At 39.9% G+C, this 19,108-nt stretch overlaps 1 protein-coding gene across 5 annotated transcripts in view; it reads left to right on the top strand.

The window, feature by feature from the left end:
- The window catches only part of GRIA4 (glutamate ionotropic receptor AMPA type subunit 4), a 355,639-nt gene that overhangs the window by 275,919 nt on the left and 60,612 nt on the right, over window positions 1-19,108 (top strand). For 3 of the 5 annotated variants that reach the window (XM_008690134.1, XM_008690131.1, XM_008690135.1), the window contains exons 6-8: window positions 10,330-10,488; window positions 13,632-13,799; window positions 15,002-15,106. In XM_008690134.1, coding sequence (XP_008688356.1) covers window positions 10,330-10,488; window positions 13,632-13,799; window positions 15,002-15,106 — 432 coding nt within the window. Of the gene's footprint in view, window positions 1-10,329; window positions 10,495-13,631; window positions 13,800-15,001; window positions 15,107-19,108 lie in introns of all 5 variants that reach the window. The other 2 variants (XM_008690132.1, XM_008690133.1) reach the window with 1 other exon arrangement.

The raw sequence follows: 19,108 nt of genomic DNA, 5'->3' as shown, positions 1-19,108 counted from the left end.
TTTCAGGATATAAGGTCAATATAAAAAAATTTCTGTACACTAGTAACTAACATTCTGTGACTGAAGTGAAGAGAATAATTCCGTTTATAACTTCCAATTACAGTTTACAATGAATGGGAAACAGCTACTGAACCAATTCAGCAGGACTGTTTAGTTGGAGGAACCTAGATGGTGAGATAAGAAGCTCCTGAACTTCCCTCCTCCCCCATATACACACACAGAGTCGTCCCTCTGAGAGAAAATCAGAAACTAGCTCAGTGACTCCTACACATCAGGCAACTAAGAAAATAACCCACATTGAAATGGGAGGAAAGGCTGAGACACACTCTTTCCATAAAACCTATACCCAGCACAGTGCCATACAATCAGGAGGGCATCCCCAACTCCCAGCTTCTCCATGAGCATCATAGGTATTGGACCATATATTTAGCAGCCCAGTTTTAAGGCAGTCACTCAAGAGACTGGCCCCCAAAACACCCACCTCTGACCCACAGGACTATAGGAACCATTCCTAATGGGCTCAAGAGCATTCACTGTTAACTATCCCCACTGGCCTTATTAGCACAGACAGAGCAGGCAAAAATGCCCATCTCTAGTCTTTCCCTGAAAGGAAATTGACTACCTACTTTACAATCTGCTGCTGAGAGTCCATATGCAAGAATCTGGCCGCATGCATTAAGGAGCTGGCTACATTTCCCTATGGAGCCCAGGGGAGCTGGTGGGCATTTCTGTCACCTTCTCCCTCTGGCTCATTCCCCCTATAAAACCAGGTCATCAGCCTGTCTCTAGAAGAAAATTGTACACATGCCTGGTGCCCTACCATTTACTGTTGCCACTCAAGGGATGACTGGATCTGATAGCCGATGAAGCTTGCACTTACAAATCCCATAGGACTGTAGCGAACAATGAGGCAGTTCTTAACAGGTATGCATGAGAGTACTCACCCAGATATCCCCCCAGGACTCAATGTAGAGGGAACTGGCAAGTCTTTCCCTGAAATGGGTTTGACTATATATTTCAAAAGCTGCTTCCTGAAAATCACTTTTACAGTCAGCCTGCATCTAGATGCTGACTGTGATCCTTTCCTTTGGGACACTGTCAGGTCCCTCAACTACTAGGAGCCACTAAAAAAAAAGAAGACTGTTTGAGTAATCACATAGATTTAAGAGACAGCCAACAGTTTAGCCCATGCTGATTTGATGAGGCTCATCTCCTATACGACACCAGAGTCATAGACTGGCAGCAGTGTCAAGACTGACACCAGTGTCAAGACTGGCAGAGGTGTCTTATTTAATGTGTATTATCTAATGTGCAGAAACCAACCAGCAGGGGCGCCTGGGTGGCACAGCGGTTAAGCATCTGCCTTCGGCTCAGGGCGTGATCCCGGTGTTATGGGATCGAGCCCCACATCAGGCTCCTCCGCTATGAGCCTGCTTCTTCCTCTCCCACTCCTCCTGCTTGTGTTCCCTCTCTCACTGGCTGTCTCTATCTCTGTTGAATAAATAAATAAAATCTTAAAAAAAAAAAAAAAAAAGAAACCAACCAGCAAAGTGAAGAAACAGGGAAATACATTCCAAACAAAAGAACAAAATAAATCTCCAGAAACCAATCTTAATGAAATGGAAATAAGAGATTTACACAATATAGTTCAAAATAACAGTCATAAAGATGCTTGTCGAGGTCAGGAGAGCAAGGCATTAACAAAGTAAGCATTTCAACAAATAGTTAGAAAATATTTTTAAAAATACCAAACAGAAATCACAGAGCTGAAGAATACAATAACTAACTACAAAATTCAGTGGAGGTGTTTAACAGCAGACTAGGTGGAAACAGAAGAGGTGGAAAGAAAGATCAGCTAATGTGAAGACAAGGCAGTGGAATCTACCCAATCAGAGAAGCAAAAAGAAAGAAAAAAAAAAAAAAGAACAAAAGGAGTGAAGATAGCTTAAGGGACTTAGAATACACCATCATGGAACAAACAGATATTTCTTCAAAGAAATAATGGCTGAAAACTTCCCTAACCTAGGGAAAGCCATAAAATTCAATTCTAGGAAGACCAAAAAATACCAGATAAGCTGCATCTTAAGAGATACACACCAAGACACATTACAGTTAATCATAAAGACAGAGAGCATCTTAAAAGCAGCAAGAGGAAAATAACTTGTTATGTACAAGGGAAGTACCACAGGAGTATCAGCAGAAGCTTTACAAGCAAGAGGAAGTGGGATGATGTATTCAAAATGCTGATAGGAAAAAAAAGCTGCTAACCAAGAATACTCTACCTGGCAAAGTTGTCCTTGAGAACTGAAGGAGAGATAAAGACAAGCAGAGACGAAGAGTTGATCATGAGTGCTTTTATGAGGAATGTTAATGTGTCAAGCTGAAATAAGAAGACATAGATTAGTAACACAAAAACATATGAAAGTATAAAACCCACTGCTAACTGTAAGTATATAGAAAAATTCAGAATACTCCAATATTGTCAGAGTAGTGGGTAAATAACTTCTAACTCTAACATAAAGGTTAAAAACTAAAATTAGAAATAATTATAACTACAATAATTTCTTAATGTATACACAATATAAAAAGATGTAAATTGTGACATCAAAAACAAAATGTGGGAAGAAATGTGTAGAACTGTAGAGCTTTTGTATGCATTCAGTTTAGTTGTTACCAGCTTAAAGTAGACTGTTACAGCTGGAAGATGTTTTTTTAAATCCTCATGGTAACCACAAAGCAAAAACTTACAGAAGAAACACAAAACATGAAGAGAAAGGAATGAAAACATACCACCTCCGAAAATCATCAAATCATGAAAGAAGAGAGCAAGAGAGGAAGAAAGGAACAAAGGAATTACAAATCAGCTAGAAAACAATTCACAAAATGTCAATAGTAAATCTATTCCTACCAACATCTATTTAAATATAAATGGACTATATTCTCCAGTCAAAAAACTTAGAGTGGCTGAATGAATTTAAAAAAGAAGGAAAGAAAGATCTAACTCTGTGCTGCCTACAGAGACTCATTTCAGCTTTAAGGATACAAACAGATTGAAAGTGAAAGGGATAAAGACCAAATGGAAACTGAGGGAAGAAGAAGTAGCTATAGTTAGACAAATTGACTTGAAACCAGAAACTATAACAAAAGATAAAGAATATCATTTTTAATGATAAAGGCATTAATTCATCAACAAAATACAATATTTGTAAATACTTTTGCACCCAACAGCAGAACACCTAAATATATAATAAAGCAAATAGTAACAAATCTGAAAAGAGAAATAGATAGCAACCCAGAAATAGTAGGGAATTTCAATACCCCATTTTCCTCTCTTTTTTTAAATTAAATTCAAGTTAGTTAACATATAGTGTATTATTAGTTACAGGGTAGAGTTTAGTGATTTATCGGTTGCATAGAACACCCAGTGCTCATTACATCAAGTGCCCTCCTTAATGGCCATCACCCCAGTTACCCCATCCCCCCACCCACTTCCCCTCCAGCAACCCTCAGTTTATTCCCTATAGTTAAAAGTCTCTTATGGTTTGCCTCTCTCTGTTTTTATCTTATATTATTTTTCCTTCCCTTCCCCTATGTTCATCTGTTTTGTTTCTTAAATTCCACATATGAGTGAAACCATATAGTATTTGTCTTTCTCTGATTGACTTATTTCACTTAGCATAATAGACTCTAGTTCCATTCACATCATTCCAAATGGCAAGATTTCGTTCTTTTTGATAGCTGGAAAAGAGTCCATTACACACACACACACACACACACACACACACACACACACACCCCACATCTTCTTTATCCATTCAAGTGTCATGGACATCTGGGCTCTTTTCATAGTTTGGCTGTTGTGGACATTGCTGCTGTAAACAATGTAGTGCATGTGCTCTTTTGAAGCTCTGTTTTTGTATTCTTTAGATAAATTCCTAGTAGTGCAGTTGCTGGGTCATAGCGTAGTTCTATTTTTAGCTTTTTGAGGACCCTCCATACTGTTTTCCAGAGTGGCTGTACCAATTGGCCTTTCCACCACAGTATAAGAGGGTTCCTCTTTCTCTACATCCTCACCAATATCTGTTGTTTCCTGAGTTGTTAATTTTAGCCATCGGATTGGTGTCAAGTGGTATCTCATTGTGGTTTTGAATTGTATTTCCCTGATGCTGAGTGATGTGGAGCATTTTTTCATGTGTCTGTTGGCCATTTGGATGTCTTCTTTGGAGAAATACCTGTTCATGTCTTCTGCCCATTTCTTGACTGGATTTTTTGTTTCAATACCCCATTTTCATTAATGGCTAGATCGTTGATGCAGAATATTCAACAAGGAGACAGATTTAAACTGTCTGTTGGACCAAACAGGCCTAACAGACCGTTACAGAGTATTCCATTTAACAGGAACAGAATATACATTCTTTTCAAGCACATATAGATCATCCTGCAGGATAGATCATATGTTAGGCCACAAAACAAGTCTTCGTCAATTTAAGAAGACTGAAATTATATCATGCATCCTTTCTAACCACATAGATATGAAGCTAGAAAGCAATTAGCAGAAGAAAATTCAAAAATCTACAAATCTATGGAGATTAAACAAATGCTCCTGAACAACCAGTGGCTTAAGTAAGAAATTAAAAGAGAAATAGAAAAGTGCCTTGAGACAAGTGAAAATGGAAACATAACATACCAGAACATGTGGAATGGAGCAAAAGCAGGTATGAGAAGGAAGTTTATAGTGATAAATGCCTGCATTAAGAAAAAGAGAGATCAAATAAACAATCTAATTTTATACCTTAAGGAACTAGAAAAAGAAGAACAAACTAAGCTCAAAGTTAGTAGAAGAAAGGAAAAAACAAAGGTCAGAGTGAACATAAATGAAATAGAGACTAAAAAGACAATGGATCAATGAAATTGAAAGCTTGATTCTATGAGAAGATAAACTCAACAAATCTTTAGCTAGACTAAGAAAAAGGAAAGAACACTTAAATAAAATAGGAAATGTAAGAAGATACATTACAACTCATATGATACAAATACAAAGGATTGTAAGAAAGTGCTATAAACAATTATACACCAACACATTAGAAGAACACTAGAAGAACCGGATAAGGGGCACCTGGGTGGCACAGCGGTTGGGCGTTTGCCTTGGGCTCAGGGCGTGATCCCGGCATTATGGGATCGAGCCCCACATCAGGCTCCTCCACTATGAGCCTGCTTCTTCCTCCCCCGCCCCCACTTGTGTTCTCTCTCTCGCTGGCTGTCTCTATCTCTGTCGAATAAATAAATAAAATCTTAAAAAAAAAAAAACCGAATAAATTCCAAAAAGTACACAACCTACTATGCATGAATTATGATGAAAAAGAAAGACCAATTAACAAGCAAGGAGTTTGAATCAGTAATCAAAACACTCCCACCAAAAACGTCTAGGACCAGGTGCCTTCATGGGAAAATTCTACCAAACATTAAAAGAAGAATTAATACCAATCCTTTTGAAATTATTCCAGTAAATAGAAGAGGAGGGAAAACTTCCAAAACCATTTTAAAAACCCAGTGTGACATTGATACCAAAGTCAGACAGGGACACTACCCAAAAAAAGTAAATTAAAGCCTCATGTTCCTGATGAATGTAGATGCAGAAATCCTCAACTGAATATTAGCAGATCAAATTAAACAGTATGTTAAAATGATCATACCAAGGTCATACCAATGTCAAGAGTGATTTATCTCAGAGACGCAAAGATGGCTCAAAATCCACAACTTAGTCACCATGATACAAAAAGGATAAAAACCAGATGATCATCTCATTAGATGCAGAAAAAGTGTTTGACAAAATTCAACATCATCTCACGATAAAAACAGGGTATAGAAGGCACATACCCCAACATAACAAAAGCCATGTATGACAAGCCCATATCTAACATCATACCCAATGTTGAAAGCTGTAAAATCTTTTCCTCTGAAGTTGGGAACAAGACAAGGATGTCCATTCTCACCACTGTTTTCCAATGTAGTACTGGTTGTCCCAGCCAGAGCAATTAAGCAAGAAAAGAAATAAAAGACATTCAAATTGGAAAGGAAGATGTAGATGATACAATATTTATATATAGAAAGCCTTAATGATTCCACCAAAAAACTATTAGAATAAATGACTTTATTAAAGTTGTAGAGTACAAAATCAATATGTAAAATTCAGCTGTGTTTCTATACAATAACAACAAACTATCAGAAAGAGAAATTAAGAAAACAGTCTTGTTTATAAAAGCTTCAGAAACAATCTAAGTACTTAGGAATAAATTAACCAAGGAGGTGAAAGATCTGCACAGTGAAAACTCTAAGACACAGATGAAAGAAGATACAGATAAATGGAAAAATATTGTGTGTTCATAGAATGGAAGTATTGTTAAAATTTCCATACTACCCAAAGCAGTCTACAGATTGAATACAATCCCTATCAAGATTAAAATAGCATATTTCACAGAAATAGAAAAAACAATCCTGAAGTTTGTATGGACCCCAAATGGCTAAAGCAATCTTAAGAAAGAAGAACAAAGCTGGAGGCGTCACACTTCATCTCCCCTCCTCCAGCAGTCAGAGTATTTAAATATGGTCACCAGGAGTAACAGGAAACTGTTGACATTGTTGCACCTGCAAGGCGAATTCTTAAAATCTTACTCTCATTTAGATTTCTAATTTTTTTAAATATATTCACTTCACATCTAGGAGAACACCTGGCTCTTTCATGAAGTAGTATACAATTATGGAATGATCAGGGTATGTCATTAAAGATTAACCACAGCTCTTGCTTACCTGTCCCTACCTCACCACACACAAACGCACTGACATGCACACACCATCCATGCCTCATTTAGAAGGTAAGGAAGTTAAGATACAGAGAGTAAAGTGATTTGTCCACATGTAGGCATCTGGTTGATGTCAGAATGGGGACTAGAACTCAGCTCCCCATATTTGCAGACTAGCATGTTTTTACTCATGGGCAATGATCCCACTCAAGACTTCATGAACTTGAAGACATTGTTTTACTTTTTTCTTTGTGCTTACTGTATTTTTAACTTTTCTGCATTGAGCATGTCTGAGTCCACCATCTAAATACTTGATCACCAAAAACGGATACTTTAAGTCAATTTCTTAACAACCTGGTTTTTAAAAGATGTTAAAAGGAAACCTCTCCCATTCTACTTGGAAGCCCTTCTGTTAACCATATGAGACCTGTCTCAATATGATTTAATCGTCCTTTGAGCCCGAAAAGCAAAACAGCAGAAATGTAATCCGAATTAGACACACCCTAAAGGACAAGCATTTATTAAGCGCCTGTGACGTGAGGGACCTACAGATTTACATCAATAGCGGGATATCTGAAGTCCTGCCATTTATTAATTTCTTTTTGCTTCTTTACCTCCAGAGGATGTATGAACTATCAATAGAAATTAAAAGGAAAACCAAGTTGGAAGTCAGTCTTTCCTTAGGATGTCAGTATATTATAGAGACTATATATACTGTTTACTTTCTCTCTCTCTCTCTCTCTCTCACACACACACACACACACACACACTGTGAGTTACAGTTTTCCAACAGTGTCTCTGGAACCTTGGTTTCACGATACTCTCTTGGTAAAAACTGAAGCTCAGTAGGCACCAAGGTAGCAACTTCCAAGAAAATGACTTCATAGCCTAGATCCTATCACTTTTCTAGATAAAACTATTCTAAAGTGTGTGAAAGGAAAAATATTGCCTGTACTCAGACATACTAGAGTTAACTGAGCCACCCACCGCTCAGTCGGGTCAGAGCTGAAAGACGCTTACAGTCCGATGTGGTGGTAGTTTTTCCTTTACCTTCAGCATAGCAGGATGGAATCAGAGAAACGTGGACTGTTACTTATCAGTGAGACTTGACATCAGACGGTTTTTCCGAAGGCCGCAGTTTTGCCTGTGTGTCTTGCAGCTGTGGGAGACACTGTGGAAGAAAGCATGGCAGGTCTTCTGTTTCAGCCACTAGTGAAAGAAACTAATGATGTCATCAATTAGCAACTAATGCAATAGTTGAATCGCTGTGGCCTGTAGAAAACTCGAATTTTTTTTTGCCTGCCCGTGAGTCTACCCTATCTTCTCATAGAAGCAAACAAATGTTCAGCTGACATTTTACTAGCTAGAGATTGATGGACAGTGCTTTTCCCATTTCAAAAACATAGATGTGCTTTCCAGTGTCTAGTTTCTTTCCCAGTGAAATGAGAAAGTTACTGATGAGCTGTCAAATTAGCTGGCACAAAATAGGCAGGAGATAAATATTTGTTGAGGGAATTAATTAATAACAGCTATCATTTACTGAATTCAGACCAGATGTGCTAGTGACTTTAGCATTGTTATTCTCGTTTTGCACATGGGAACCCTTCAGCCAGAAAGTTACAGAGGTGGATTCAGGGCGTGGATAGTTTTCGACAGTATCACCCTCTCTCTCCTAGGGACATTGTTGATAAATACCAAATTAAAAACACGCATACTTGGGTAAGAATCCATAGGAGCATAGGGCGAAAAAGACCAATGCAAGAGCCATCTTGGTTCTACCACGTTTTGCTGCATGATCTTCAGTAGTTTTTCTTTAACCTGCTGAGCCTTGATTTCCTCATTTGTAAAATAAGTCTAATAACAGGGTGTATCTCACATCTCGTTAGGAGAACCAGACTAGATCATCTGTGTCAAGTGCTCAGCACAGTGCCCAACACACAGGAAACCCACCATCAGTATTAGCTGTAAATACACACCCCTGGGGTTTCCCATAGCAACTTCGCTTAGTTGTCAATAGACTGCTCTGTTTCTTCTTAGATAGCCAAACAGCAGTGTACGTATATAACCTGCTTTGTTATTAACAAAAACACAGAAGTTTCCGAAATTGAGGCTGAGACACACTGCGGCAGAGGCAACACCAGGTCCCGGTCTTCTCCCCGGTTGTTGCGCCGATTCCTGTGCTAATGGCAGCATCACAGTTGCATAGTTTACTTTCACCAAAAAAATAGAAAACAAAACACTTTCCCTTAGTTCACTCATACAATTGAATCAAATTCACATACCAAAAAAAAACCTTGGGGCACCTGGCGGGCTTGTTGGTGAATCGTCTGCCTTTGAGTCAGGTCATGGTCTCGGGGTCCTGGGATCGAGCCCCGTGTCATTGAGCTCCCTGATCTGTGGGGAGTCTGCTTCTCCCTCTGCCCCCACCCCACTTGTTCTCTGTCTCAAATAAAATAAAATCTTTTAAAAAATAAAAAAAATATATATATATTTTTTAATTTTACTAACTACTAAGAGAAAACAAACAAGAAAAAGCAACTACAGATACTAGAAACTCATGACCATGTGCGCCCATGTGTTTGTGTTGGGGGGGGTTACTTTTCTCTGAGCCAATACCTTCGGTTTTTAATTCACTTACCTAATAGGTGTTTTTTTCCCTCTTCTTGTAATTGCCCATGTTTTACATTTTGTATTGAGTGTTTATTTTTGTAAGACACCTTAAATACTTGGCAGGAATAAAACAGGCCAGGTATTAAAAAAATTAAATGAGAGAGATAGATAGATAGACAGACAGATAGATAGATAGAAAGGGGAAGGGGAAAATAACTTTCCAAAACTTTTGCAACTCATGTAACTACCCGTGGACCAAGACAGAACACTCTTCCCACAGCCCACCTGGTGAACACCATCTTGTTTCCCACTACACAGAAGCACAGAAGTCCACGAATAGCCTGCCTTGCTGTCTTCTCTTCCATTACCATGTCCCAGGGATTGAGGGTTGTAGTGATTCATATAATCAAAGTTTTTACCCTCCTTGGCTCAAATTATTGGCTCTGTCTGCTTTTAGACCACTTTGTAATTAAACTGAACCCCCCTAAAAAGGTACTACCCATCACAGACTCAAAGTGTCATCATAATATCTTGATATTCCCTTCACATAAGATACATTTCTACTTATCTGTATCAGAGGGCAATTATGCCTTCAACCAGAGACTTTTTGATGGTATCATTTGCATCTCCTATATCTGCCTCCATGCTTCATAAAAGGCATGCAGGGGCATTCAGGAAATACCTGTTAAGTTGAGTTAAACCGAAAATATTTTTATCCTTTTCTCATGTATTAGATTTTGGATAACAGAATTTAACAGCTAAATTAGGCATAATTGAACCCTCCACCTGTTTCCAGCCATTGTTTTATTAGAAACCTGGATAGATATACATCTAGGTTGGTTATTAACTTACGTTACCATTGAAGAGCTGAAATGTATAATGAGCTAAACTTAACAAACTGTCATATTGATTTCTATAGGGATTCAAGGATATTTCTCTTGAGAGATTTATACACGGTGGAGCGAATGTTACAGGATTCCAGTTGGTCGATTTTAACACACCTATGGTAACCAAACTAATGGATCGCTGGAAGAAACTAGACCAGAGAGAGTATCCAGGATCTGAGACTCCTCCAAAGGTACGTGTTTACAGTACGAGAGACCAGGCAAGATGGCAGACTGCTTCCTTGCCTGGTTGCAGCCGGGTGTGTGTTCCGTGACTCAAATGTTTCACCGCTCTACCCACATCTGCAAATGGCCCACCGCGAGGATTGATTTGGGGGTCACAAACAAATTTTAGCAAGTAGGCGAATTTACAATTACGGGATTCATGAATCAAGGAGGATCAAATGCACTCCCTTGGACCGTACTTGATTTTTGTGGTACCTCATCAAAGATGTAAAACATGATTTCTGATATTGTGACTCCCTGCTCTAAAGCAACAGAAATCTTCTGGAATAAAGGTATTCCACAATACAGGCCCAGCAAGTCTTTGCAGTCAGATGTGCATCTGCTCCCTTCGTGGCCAGCCAGATTGAACTGCCTACATTTTCCCCTCCCTCCCAGTCCCTGTGCTCTTGCTTCGACCTCTGCTGTCCTCCACTTCATTTCCATCTGTCAAATCCAACCCTTACTGAGCTTTTATCTCAAATGCTACTTTCTCTAAGAAGCCTTTCCTTAGTTTTCCAGAAAACATGAGCCCTTTCTACTGTGTAATCTCCATAATATTTGACTGTGTTATTCTCACCAAGGACTTAACGCAATTGTTTGTGTACTTCTTGTTGCCCTTCAAACTCCCGTGGAGCAGTAATGATCTGGGACAAATCCTTCTTGTCCTTGGCTTCCCTGCCAGTGTCCAGCACATAGATGCCATATGCTATTTCATTCTTGCAACCACCACAGGAAATAGTCACTGTTACCTCGTTTGGTTCAGTTTGCTCAGTTTTGTGTTCCATAACTGAAAAATGTACACATTCCTGTAAAACTAGGAGTAGAGTTAGAATTCACAGAGTTCTTTCTTCTCAAAGCCCGGACTCTAGATGCTGCGCTATGATTCTGCCAAACTCTGCCTCGTTATCTACAAACCTTGGTAAACGGAACTCGCTTCACCGTTGAAATCACTGGTTAAAGTAGGAAGTAACTCTTGGCCAAGACCTTAGTTTTACCCTGCCTTAAAATGAAGTATTTATTCAATAAGAATCTTCTAGCTGCCATCTAGAAGTGTGTGCCCATAAATATGATTTCTTGGACTTTAACACAGTCAGACATGTGGAAGGGAATTCAATCCCTTGAAAAGGTAAAACCTGTTTAAACTACAGCCTCTTTCCACGTCTCAGCTCTGTGACCTGTCGAAGCCCTTTGCTGCTCTAGCTGACTGTCTGCTTTGCTCTGCTTCACTCTGTATGGCATCTGTCCTTTTTTCTAATTCACTTGTTTCGTCCAAACGGATGGACTTCTTAAACACAGCAAGTGCATTTGCTTTTTGGTGCCAGCTCTTCTCAGCTTCTTCCTCCCTATTAAAAAAGCAACAGTGTTTTTCTCTTTTTTCCTTTCTCGATCCTAGAATACTAGCAGTGCGTTCTTCTTATGCCCTTTATGTCTTTAGTAAGTTCTACTTTATTTCTTGTTTTTATTTTCTTACTTTACAAAACAAAACAACACAAAATGATTTGATGGCTCTCTCTACTCAAAGATGTACTTGGTCCATGCAGGGGAGGCAGTATATTCCTGTTTGGTTTTGCACCTTGCTTAAGCCCTTCATTTCTGTCAGCCTCCCATCCCAACGGTGAGGGAAAGAGCCTGTCTGAACAATGGTGAGGGGGTGAGCCTGTCCAAAAGCCTGTTCTGTCGCGTCTTTGCAGAATGTATTGCAAGGCTGGTAATTTACACATCTCACATACATCGTTCTGATGAGGATTTTTACTAGGTTCTCTACCACTGAAAGGCTCTTGTTAGAATTTATCTTCTTTATCTCATCCACATTTCAGCCTCTCTTTCCTGGAATGCTGGCTGGTGTGCCTCCTAGTCCTGTGGCCTAAGTGTGCTTCCTGCAATTTGAATTCAAGTGATTTGTTTTTCTTTTGTAAGCAGCCAAGCAAGGAGATTGTCCTCCATATTCCACAGCACAGAACTACTTTGGTACAGGCTTCGAATGTGTGCCTCCCAGAGAATTGAGCGTATGGAATTCCTGAAACAGATCATGCAGGTTTTCTTGTCATGATTCGTGGTTGGTGCTCTGCCTTGCTTCAGGAGAATTGTGCCCTCTTTTCCACGTGTTCAGGAAGTCCCTAGTCAAACTGTACACATGTTCCCTGTTCCTTTTATTTTCAGCTTCAATTTGAGTAACATTTTCTTCTGGATTTCCTCTGAGTAGTGCCTTTCCTATCTTTAATCATGTTTCCCCAAGGACTTTGTCTTTTTGGACAGAGAAGTGAGGGGAAGTTGTCAGAAAGTACACGGCGTGTACTTCACTTTTCCACTTTGACCCTAGGTGACAGTGGAAGTGTAGTCCCGCACACATTCACAACAGGTGTGGGCATAACGATGCTCATTCCTGTGGAGCACAGTGATCAGTGCACACACATCTGTTAAATCAGCAGGTGTTATTTCTGGCATCTTCGATCTAAGGAGCGGTGAACATTCCCACATTCTTCTGAGAAATGAAACCAACATATACACTTCAAGTCAGTAAACACATATTAAATCTCAAGGAGCCCTGCTATGCATTTCAAAAGAGGCATCCCTGCCCTTCTAAGACTGAGCCACAGCACGTGACCACCAGGCAGACCGTGGCAGTCATGCACTTAGCCACTTACACATTATGTCTTTCTACTCCAACACAACCAAAAGAGGTCTTGCTTTTCTCAGCTGATGGAAAACCGTGCATTAGAATTTCTATTCTTCAGAGTGTGTTTTCTCCTTTTAAAATCAGAGTGGTAAAGGAGCGCCTGGTTGGTTCAGTCAGTTAAGCGTCCCACTGTTGATCTCAGCTCGGGTCTCGATCAGGGTCCCAAGGTCCTGAGTTTAAGCCCCACGTTGGGCTCTACACTGCGCATGGAGCCTAATTTAAAAAAAAAGTCAGAATGATAAAATTTGGTATACATTCTTTATAATAAAATGATAATAGAAATTTCTGAAGCGAGAATCAATTAATTATCAGTAACTTAACTATCCTTCAACAGGAGGGTGCTTAATGTCATAAACAAAAAAAAAAGGCCCCCACACTGTTTCTGGACTTATAAGATTTTACCATTCACCATTATAATTACTTTCATTTTGTTAGTACACATCTGCCCTGACTTATGATGGAGTCCTTGTGATGGCCGAAACGTTCCGCAATCTTAGAAGACAGAAAATTGATATTTCAAGGAGAGGAAATGCTGGGGATTGTCTGGCAAATCCTGCGGCTCCCTGGGGCCAGGGAATTGACATGGAGAGGACGCTCAAACAGGTAACTCACAATTTTATTTAAGTGCAGTTTATTTCACAGCCCTGTTTAAGTGGCGTATTCAAGAAAATGGAATAATTTATCTGAGAATAAATATATAGTACAGTTGCCATTTTAATGTATTAAGCCATTATCATTTTTGAGGCATTTCTAAATAAAATACTGAGTAGAATACTGTTTATATCTTATGTAGATGCTTAGTCAAGATAAACTAGGTTATGCCACAGTAATAAATAACCCCAAGTCCCAACAGCTTTGAACAAGAGTGTTTCTCACTCAAATACACATTAGATTAGGAGGGGTATTCTGCGTATTGTAATCACTCAGGGACCCAGGCTGACAGAGCATCTACCATCTAAAATGCCACAAAGGGAAACCAAGTTAAAGAAGGCTTTGAATTGGCAATTAAATGCTGTGGCCCATTGGTGGCACCTGTCATAGCTGTTTACAGCTCACTTGCTTTAGCCACATAGGCCTACCTACCTACAAGGGCTCCAGGAAGTGCAGCCTATCCTGGGGCCAGAAAGTACAAGATCCAGAAGTATTTTTTAAACACTGCTAGTGACTACCTCAGTAGATCTTTAAATTGCCTTATAACGTTAGATTAAGTAATTTGTTTATTTTGCTCTGTTTGGGTTATACAAACATTATTTTTCAAATGATTAATGGAATATGTGTGTATTTTTAATATTAACATTTAAAGTGTTCTGAAATGCTGTGAGTTCAGAGCCTAAGTAAAAATGAATTAAAAGGAAATTTGGAATAAAATAAACTTGAATTTTTAAATATATTTATATTTTGAACTTCTTAATTTTAGTATTATCAAGGAGAAATATGATCCAGTGGGATTAGCAGGACTATTTAATGTGTTATGTGGACACATAGATAGAACTGAAAAGTAACCATGAATGAACCATATTTCCTTTTGTGTAGGCAACACTTCAGTGTTGAGGAAATATTCTTTATTAGATAACAAACAAAACATATTCATCTTTCAAGAATAGAGCAGAATTGCTTATATCCCTTTGACTTACATCTTTCAGCTTATATCCCAGCAGCTCAAATACCCAGTGGTTTTTTAGTGAGTTATATATAGCTTCTAGTTCCTACCCAATGTGTTATCATAAGCCTAGCAGATGAAGTCAAGATTTCTGTAAACAAAATGGCCAACGAATATATGTATGGGTTTTCTTTTTCATTCATAGGTTCGCATTCAAGGACTGACAGGGAATGTTCAGTTTGACCACTATGGACGCAGGGTCAATTACACAATGGATGTGTTTGAGCTGAAGAGCACAGGGCCCAGAAAGGTGAGCCACACTCAACCTGTGTTCTTAGTTTGCATTTGACATTCGTAAAGGCTTACAGGTAAAAGGTAGCTGGATATTTTACATTTGTTTTTAAATGTGAGTACTTGTAAATCGTATATTTTTATAATCTGTGCTGAAATAAATTCTTGTGTCATGTAATTGATATGTAATGGTGTGCCAAAGATGAAACAAACTAATTTATATACTGTTTACATCCTTTATCCAAAGTGGAAGCAATATTAAAAAAAAAAAAAAAAAAGAAAGACTTAGCAAAAAGAATCCCGAAAAACAAAATTTACTCTCCAGGAGAGCACACCTTGCAGGTTAGAGATATACTCACCTCCATGCAGGCCTTTATGAAATAGTCAAGAGAGAACAAAGGAAGCGCCTTCTAAGGAGTGGGCATACTTATAACTGACTAAATGTTCTTGAAATAAGCGAGTAAACACATTCCAATGAGCGAAACAAAGAGCAGGTGAGAAGATGAGATTGTTAAGATTATCGCTTGACTAGTGGGGCAAGAGAAACACCTAGAAACTCTAATTGAGGGGATGAGGAGTTTGGATGGGAAGCAGCCAGATTCCTGGATTTGGGGAGTCAACTCCACTGGTGGTAGGACTCGGCTAGGCAGATCCGTGCCCTTCCGCACATCCCCAAAATACCTGATGTCATGAAACCATACGATCCCACCCCAGTAATTGGCTATCGACATTTTATACCTAACATATATAATGTTTAACATTGCTTTTCTGTAGGATTAGCTGGGGTGCTCCAGCAAAAACATGTTCAGTTACCTTATCTAAAAATTCTGTCAGAACACTTGGCTGTTTTAAAAAACTTTCTCATACGTGATTTCCTGCTACAATGTAATAATGATAGCTGTAATTTTGAGATGTCTGCTGTGTCCCAAACACTGGGCTTGGTGTAATTTAATCCTCACAACATACCTATAATGCGAGTACCATTAGCTCCCTTTTTCCAATGAGAAAATTATAGTTTGACAGGTTATAGTTACTTGTCTAAGGCTCGTAAATGAGAAAACAAGGATTTTAATTCAGGTGTGCCTGTCTTGGAACCATTCTGCATCATCATCACACCCGAGTAAAACCTGCTGTAAAGGAGTTTACTTTTTGGTGGGGTACAAGTTCCATGACAGTTAAAGAGAAGGCATGTGAAAATTCTAAAGAGGAGGAGATTGCTTGCAGCTGGAGAAAAACAAATCAAAGAAGGCTGTGTGGAGGAGGTAGGCTTTAACATTAGCCAGGACGTTCGTGTTCGGACAGGTAGACACGGCAGCTGGAAGCCGCGAGAACTTGCGGCAAGTCAGGGAGGCAGGACAGTTGAAGTCACAGATGGGAAATGTCGGCAGCTCTCCTAGTTACGTTTTGCTCCAGTCTGTCGTGGTTCGTGCTTCTGTGTGCGCAAGAAGGAGAGATTTGGAGCTGTCATGAAAACCATCCCTAGCTTTTCAGCCTCTCTGGCATCTCCTTGAGCTCAGGCTGCCAACTAATACAGGGGCGCTGCAGCTTACCTGCGCCAGCTCAGGGAGGGCTGCCTGACAGGCTCCCCCAGAGACAGTGCCCACAGCACGGTGATGAGACGTGCTCCCAGAAGAAACGTAGTGAGTTCCACGTCCATACCGACTTTGCCCACTCTGTCCGCACACAGCCAGCAACAGGAAAGAAGGAGGCCCATTTGGGGCAAAATCCTTCTGGCAGCTCTGGAGCAGACAGAGTGCTCCCTGGGACACTAAAACACGGGCTCATTGGCAGACGGAGGCAGGACCTTCCTGCCACCTGCCAGACATTGCAAAATTGGCCATTTGAACAGAAGCTTCCTGAAATGCAAAAGACAGTTCCATACGTCACAAAACAGTAAGTACCAAAAGCAAAATGACCTTGCTATAAAAGAAAGAATAACTTAAAAAGGAGCCTGGTGATAAGGAGCGGCAATAGCAAGTGAGCTGTTGAGGACACTGCATCCTTCCACGGCCTGATGGTGATGACAATTCAGGTTTCTGAGGGGAAGTTAAAGAGCGAGTGGGGAGAGTGAGGAACAGTCTTCACACTCAGGTAACACCCATCTAAGACTCTTGAAAGAAGTACGAAGTGCAAAACCGTGTAGACTCATCTGTCTTCGTTTTTCTGTGGCAGCAATCAACTTGGGCTTTCTGTCAGGAATATTAAACTTAAAAATGAGCTACCACAAGAAACACGCTGCTGGTGAAACTCGGCAATATGTCTGAAAAGTGAGCAATCGTTCTTGTAAATTGAACACTTGCCAGCAAGGGAGCTGTCTCTGAAAATAGATCAGAGGGTCTGCCCATCAGATTGTCTGATTTCTGTAACAGGAGCGCTGATTGAGGGACTCATCCCAGCTCTTTCGGGAGTGCTGGCTCCTCCGTGGGGTGGAGTCTTCCCAGCCCAGTGGCCCCCAGGGAATGCCCTAGAGCAAGATGTGTGTGCTTTCAGGAACGCCTAGTTGTAAAAATTTTATGTATTGAGAGCAGGTGATAGGTCAGGTGCAAATGGAAAATTGATGTGCATTTTTATATTTAATCCTCACAACAACCTGAAAGTGAGATATATCTTTTCTCATTTTAAAGAAGAGGCAAAAGTAAGGCTCAGAGACACCAAGGAACCTGCCCAGGGATGTTCAGCTCCAAAGACATGGAGGTAGGGTGGAAACCAGGGCCCACCTAGCTCCAGAGCTCACTCTCTTGACTGCTATGAAATATTGTCAGACCCAGAGCCCATAAGAGTTCTCTTTAGGGCTGGTACGGGAATTAAGCCATATTTGCGGGGACAGGTCTGGTCCTATCAGCCCTCCAAGGAACAAGCTTTGAGTAGAATAGGGGCTGCTCCTGAACCCAGTCCCTACATTGCAGGCAAGGGTCGCTGCAAATACAGAGATGTCTACTCACTGGGTGGTATTTACGCACAATTCACCTTCAGGAGTCCAAAGAGGACAAATATTTTTCTGACATCCCTGCCAGTTGTGTGATTTAAACACTTCATATTTTTGCTCTAGCATTACAAAAGTATCCTTCACCCAATTTCTGTCTCTAGGAAAAATGCCTGCTTCCCTGTGATTGAATGAGACCAGGCATGGGAAAAGTTCTTCGTATGTTGTAAAATGTTGTGAAGAACTAGAGAGAGAAACCCCATCTCATGTGAGATTCTAGGTTCAAACTTCAGGATTCCTTTCTTTGGGAAGTGACCCCTATATCACTGTCCACTCTGATTGACTCACTTCCCAGTGTGTCTGTGGCCCAATGAGATCTAGCATGAATGGTCCCGTACCCCAAACCACAGCTTTCTTTTTTCACAGAATTGCAAATAAACATAAGGCAAACAGATACAGTTAGGTAAAATTTTCCTCTTTAGTTTAACTTGTCAGCACTTCTAAATCATTTCTCTTTTAAGGGCAGATAGTCATGAAGCTGTTTTAAATTCAAAATGTCAAGGTCTTGCCAACATCTGAGGACTCTTCAGAGTGTCCCAAATCTGTGGTTTTTCTGTTGTGGGAACTCATTAATAAAGAAAAATGCCTTTCCCAGAGAACGGGCTGCTGAGACCTGGAGGTGGCTGCCTCGTAACGAAGTGCTAAACTGCAAAACCTATTTTCATGTCGTAGAACCGTCATGAGGAAAGGAGAATTAACAGGAGGCAACTGACATGTTGGTTTTTTGTTTTTTGTTTTTTTGTAAGTGCATGTAGGAATTGAGGCTGTATGAGGATGTGCGTATGTCTCAAAGGCATACTTGTTTTTAAAATAACTTTTTCACTGAGCTATTAAATAAATGTCAGCTACCAATAGATTCATATGGGCTCTTGAAAACTATTTCTGAATTGATAGATGTTCATAATTTCAAATCAAACTAAGAACTACAGCAAACCATATTAATGAAAATTGATTTCCTCCATCTGTTCTGAGATTGTACATGCGACATCGTGAATAACACAGTCCCTCTTTCTGACACGTTAATGCTTACTTTATTTC

The sequence above is a fragment of the Ursus maritimus genome, unplaced genomic scaffold, assembly GCF_017311325.1.
Source record: "Ursus maritimus isolate PB19 unplaced genomic scaffold, ASM1731132v1 scaffold_16, whole genome shotgun sequence".
In the NCBI taxonomy this organism is placed as follows: domain Eukaryota; kingdom Metazoa; phylum Chordata; class Mammalia; order Carnivora; family Ursidae; genus Ursus; species Ursus maritimus.
The sequence above is the reverse complement of the archived record's forward strand: the minus strand, read 5'-3'. Positions and strand labels throughout refer to the sequence as shown.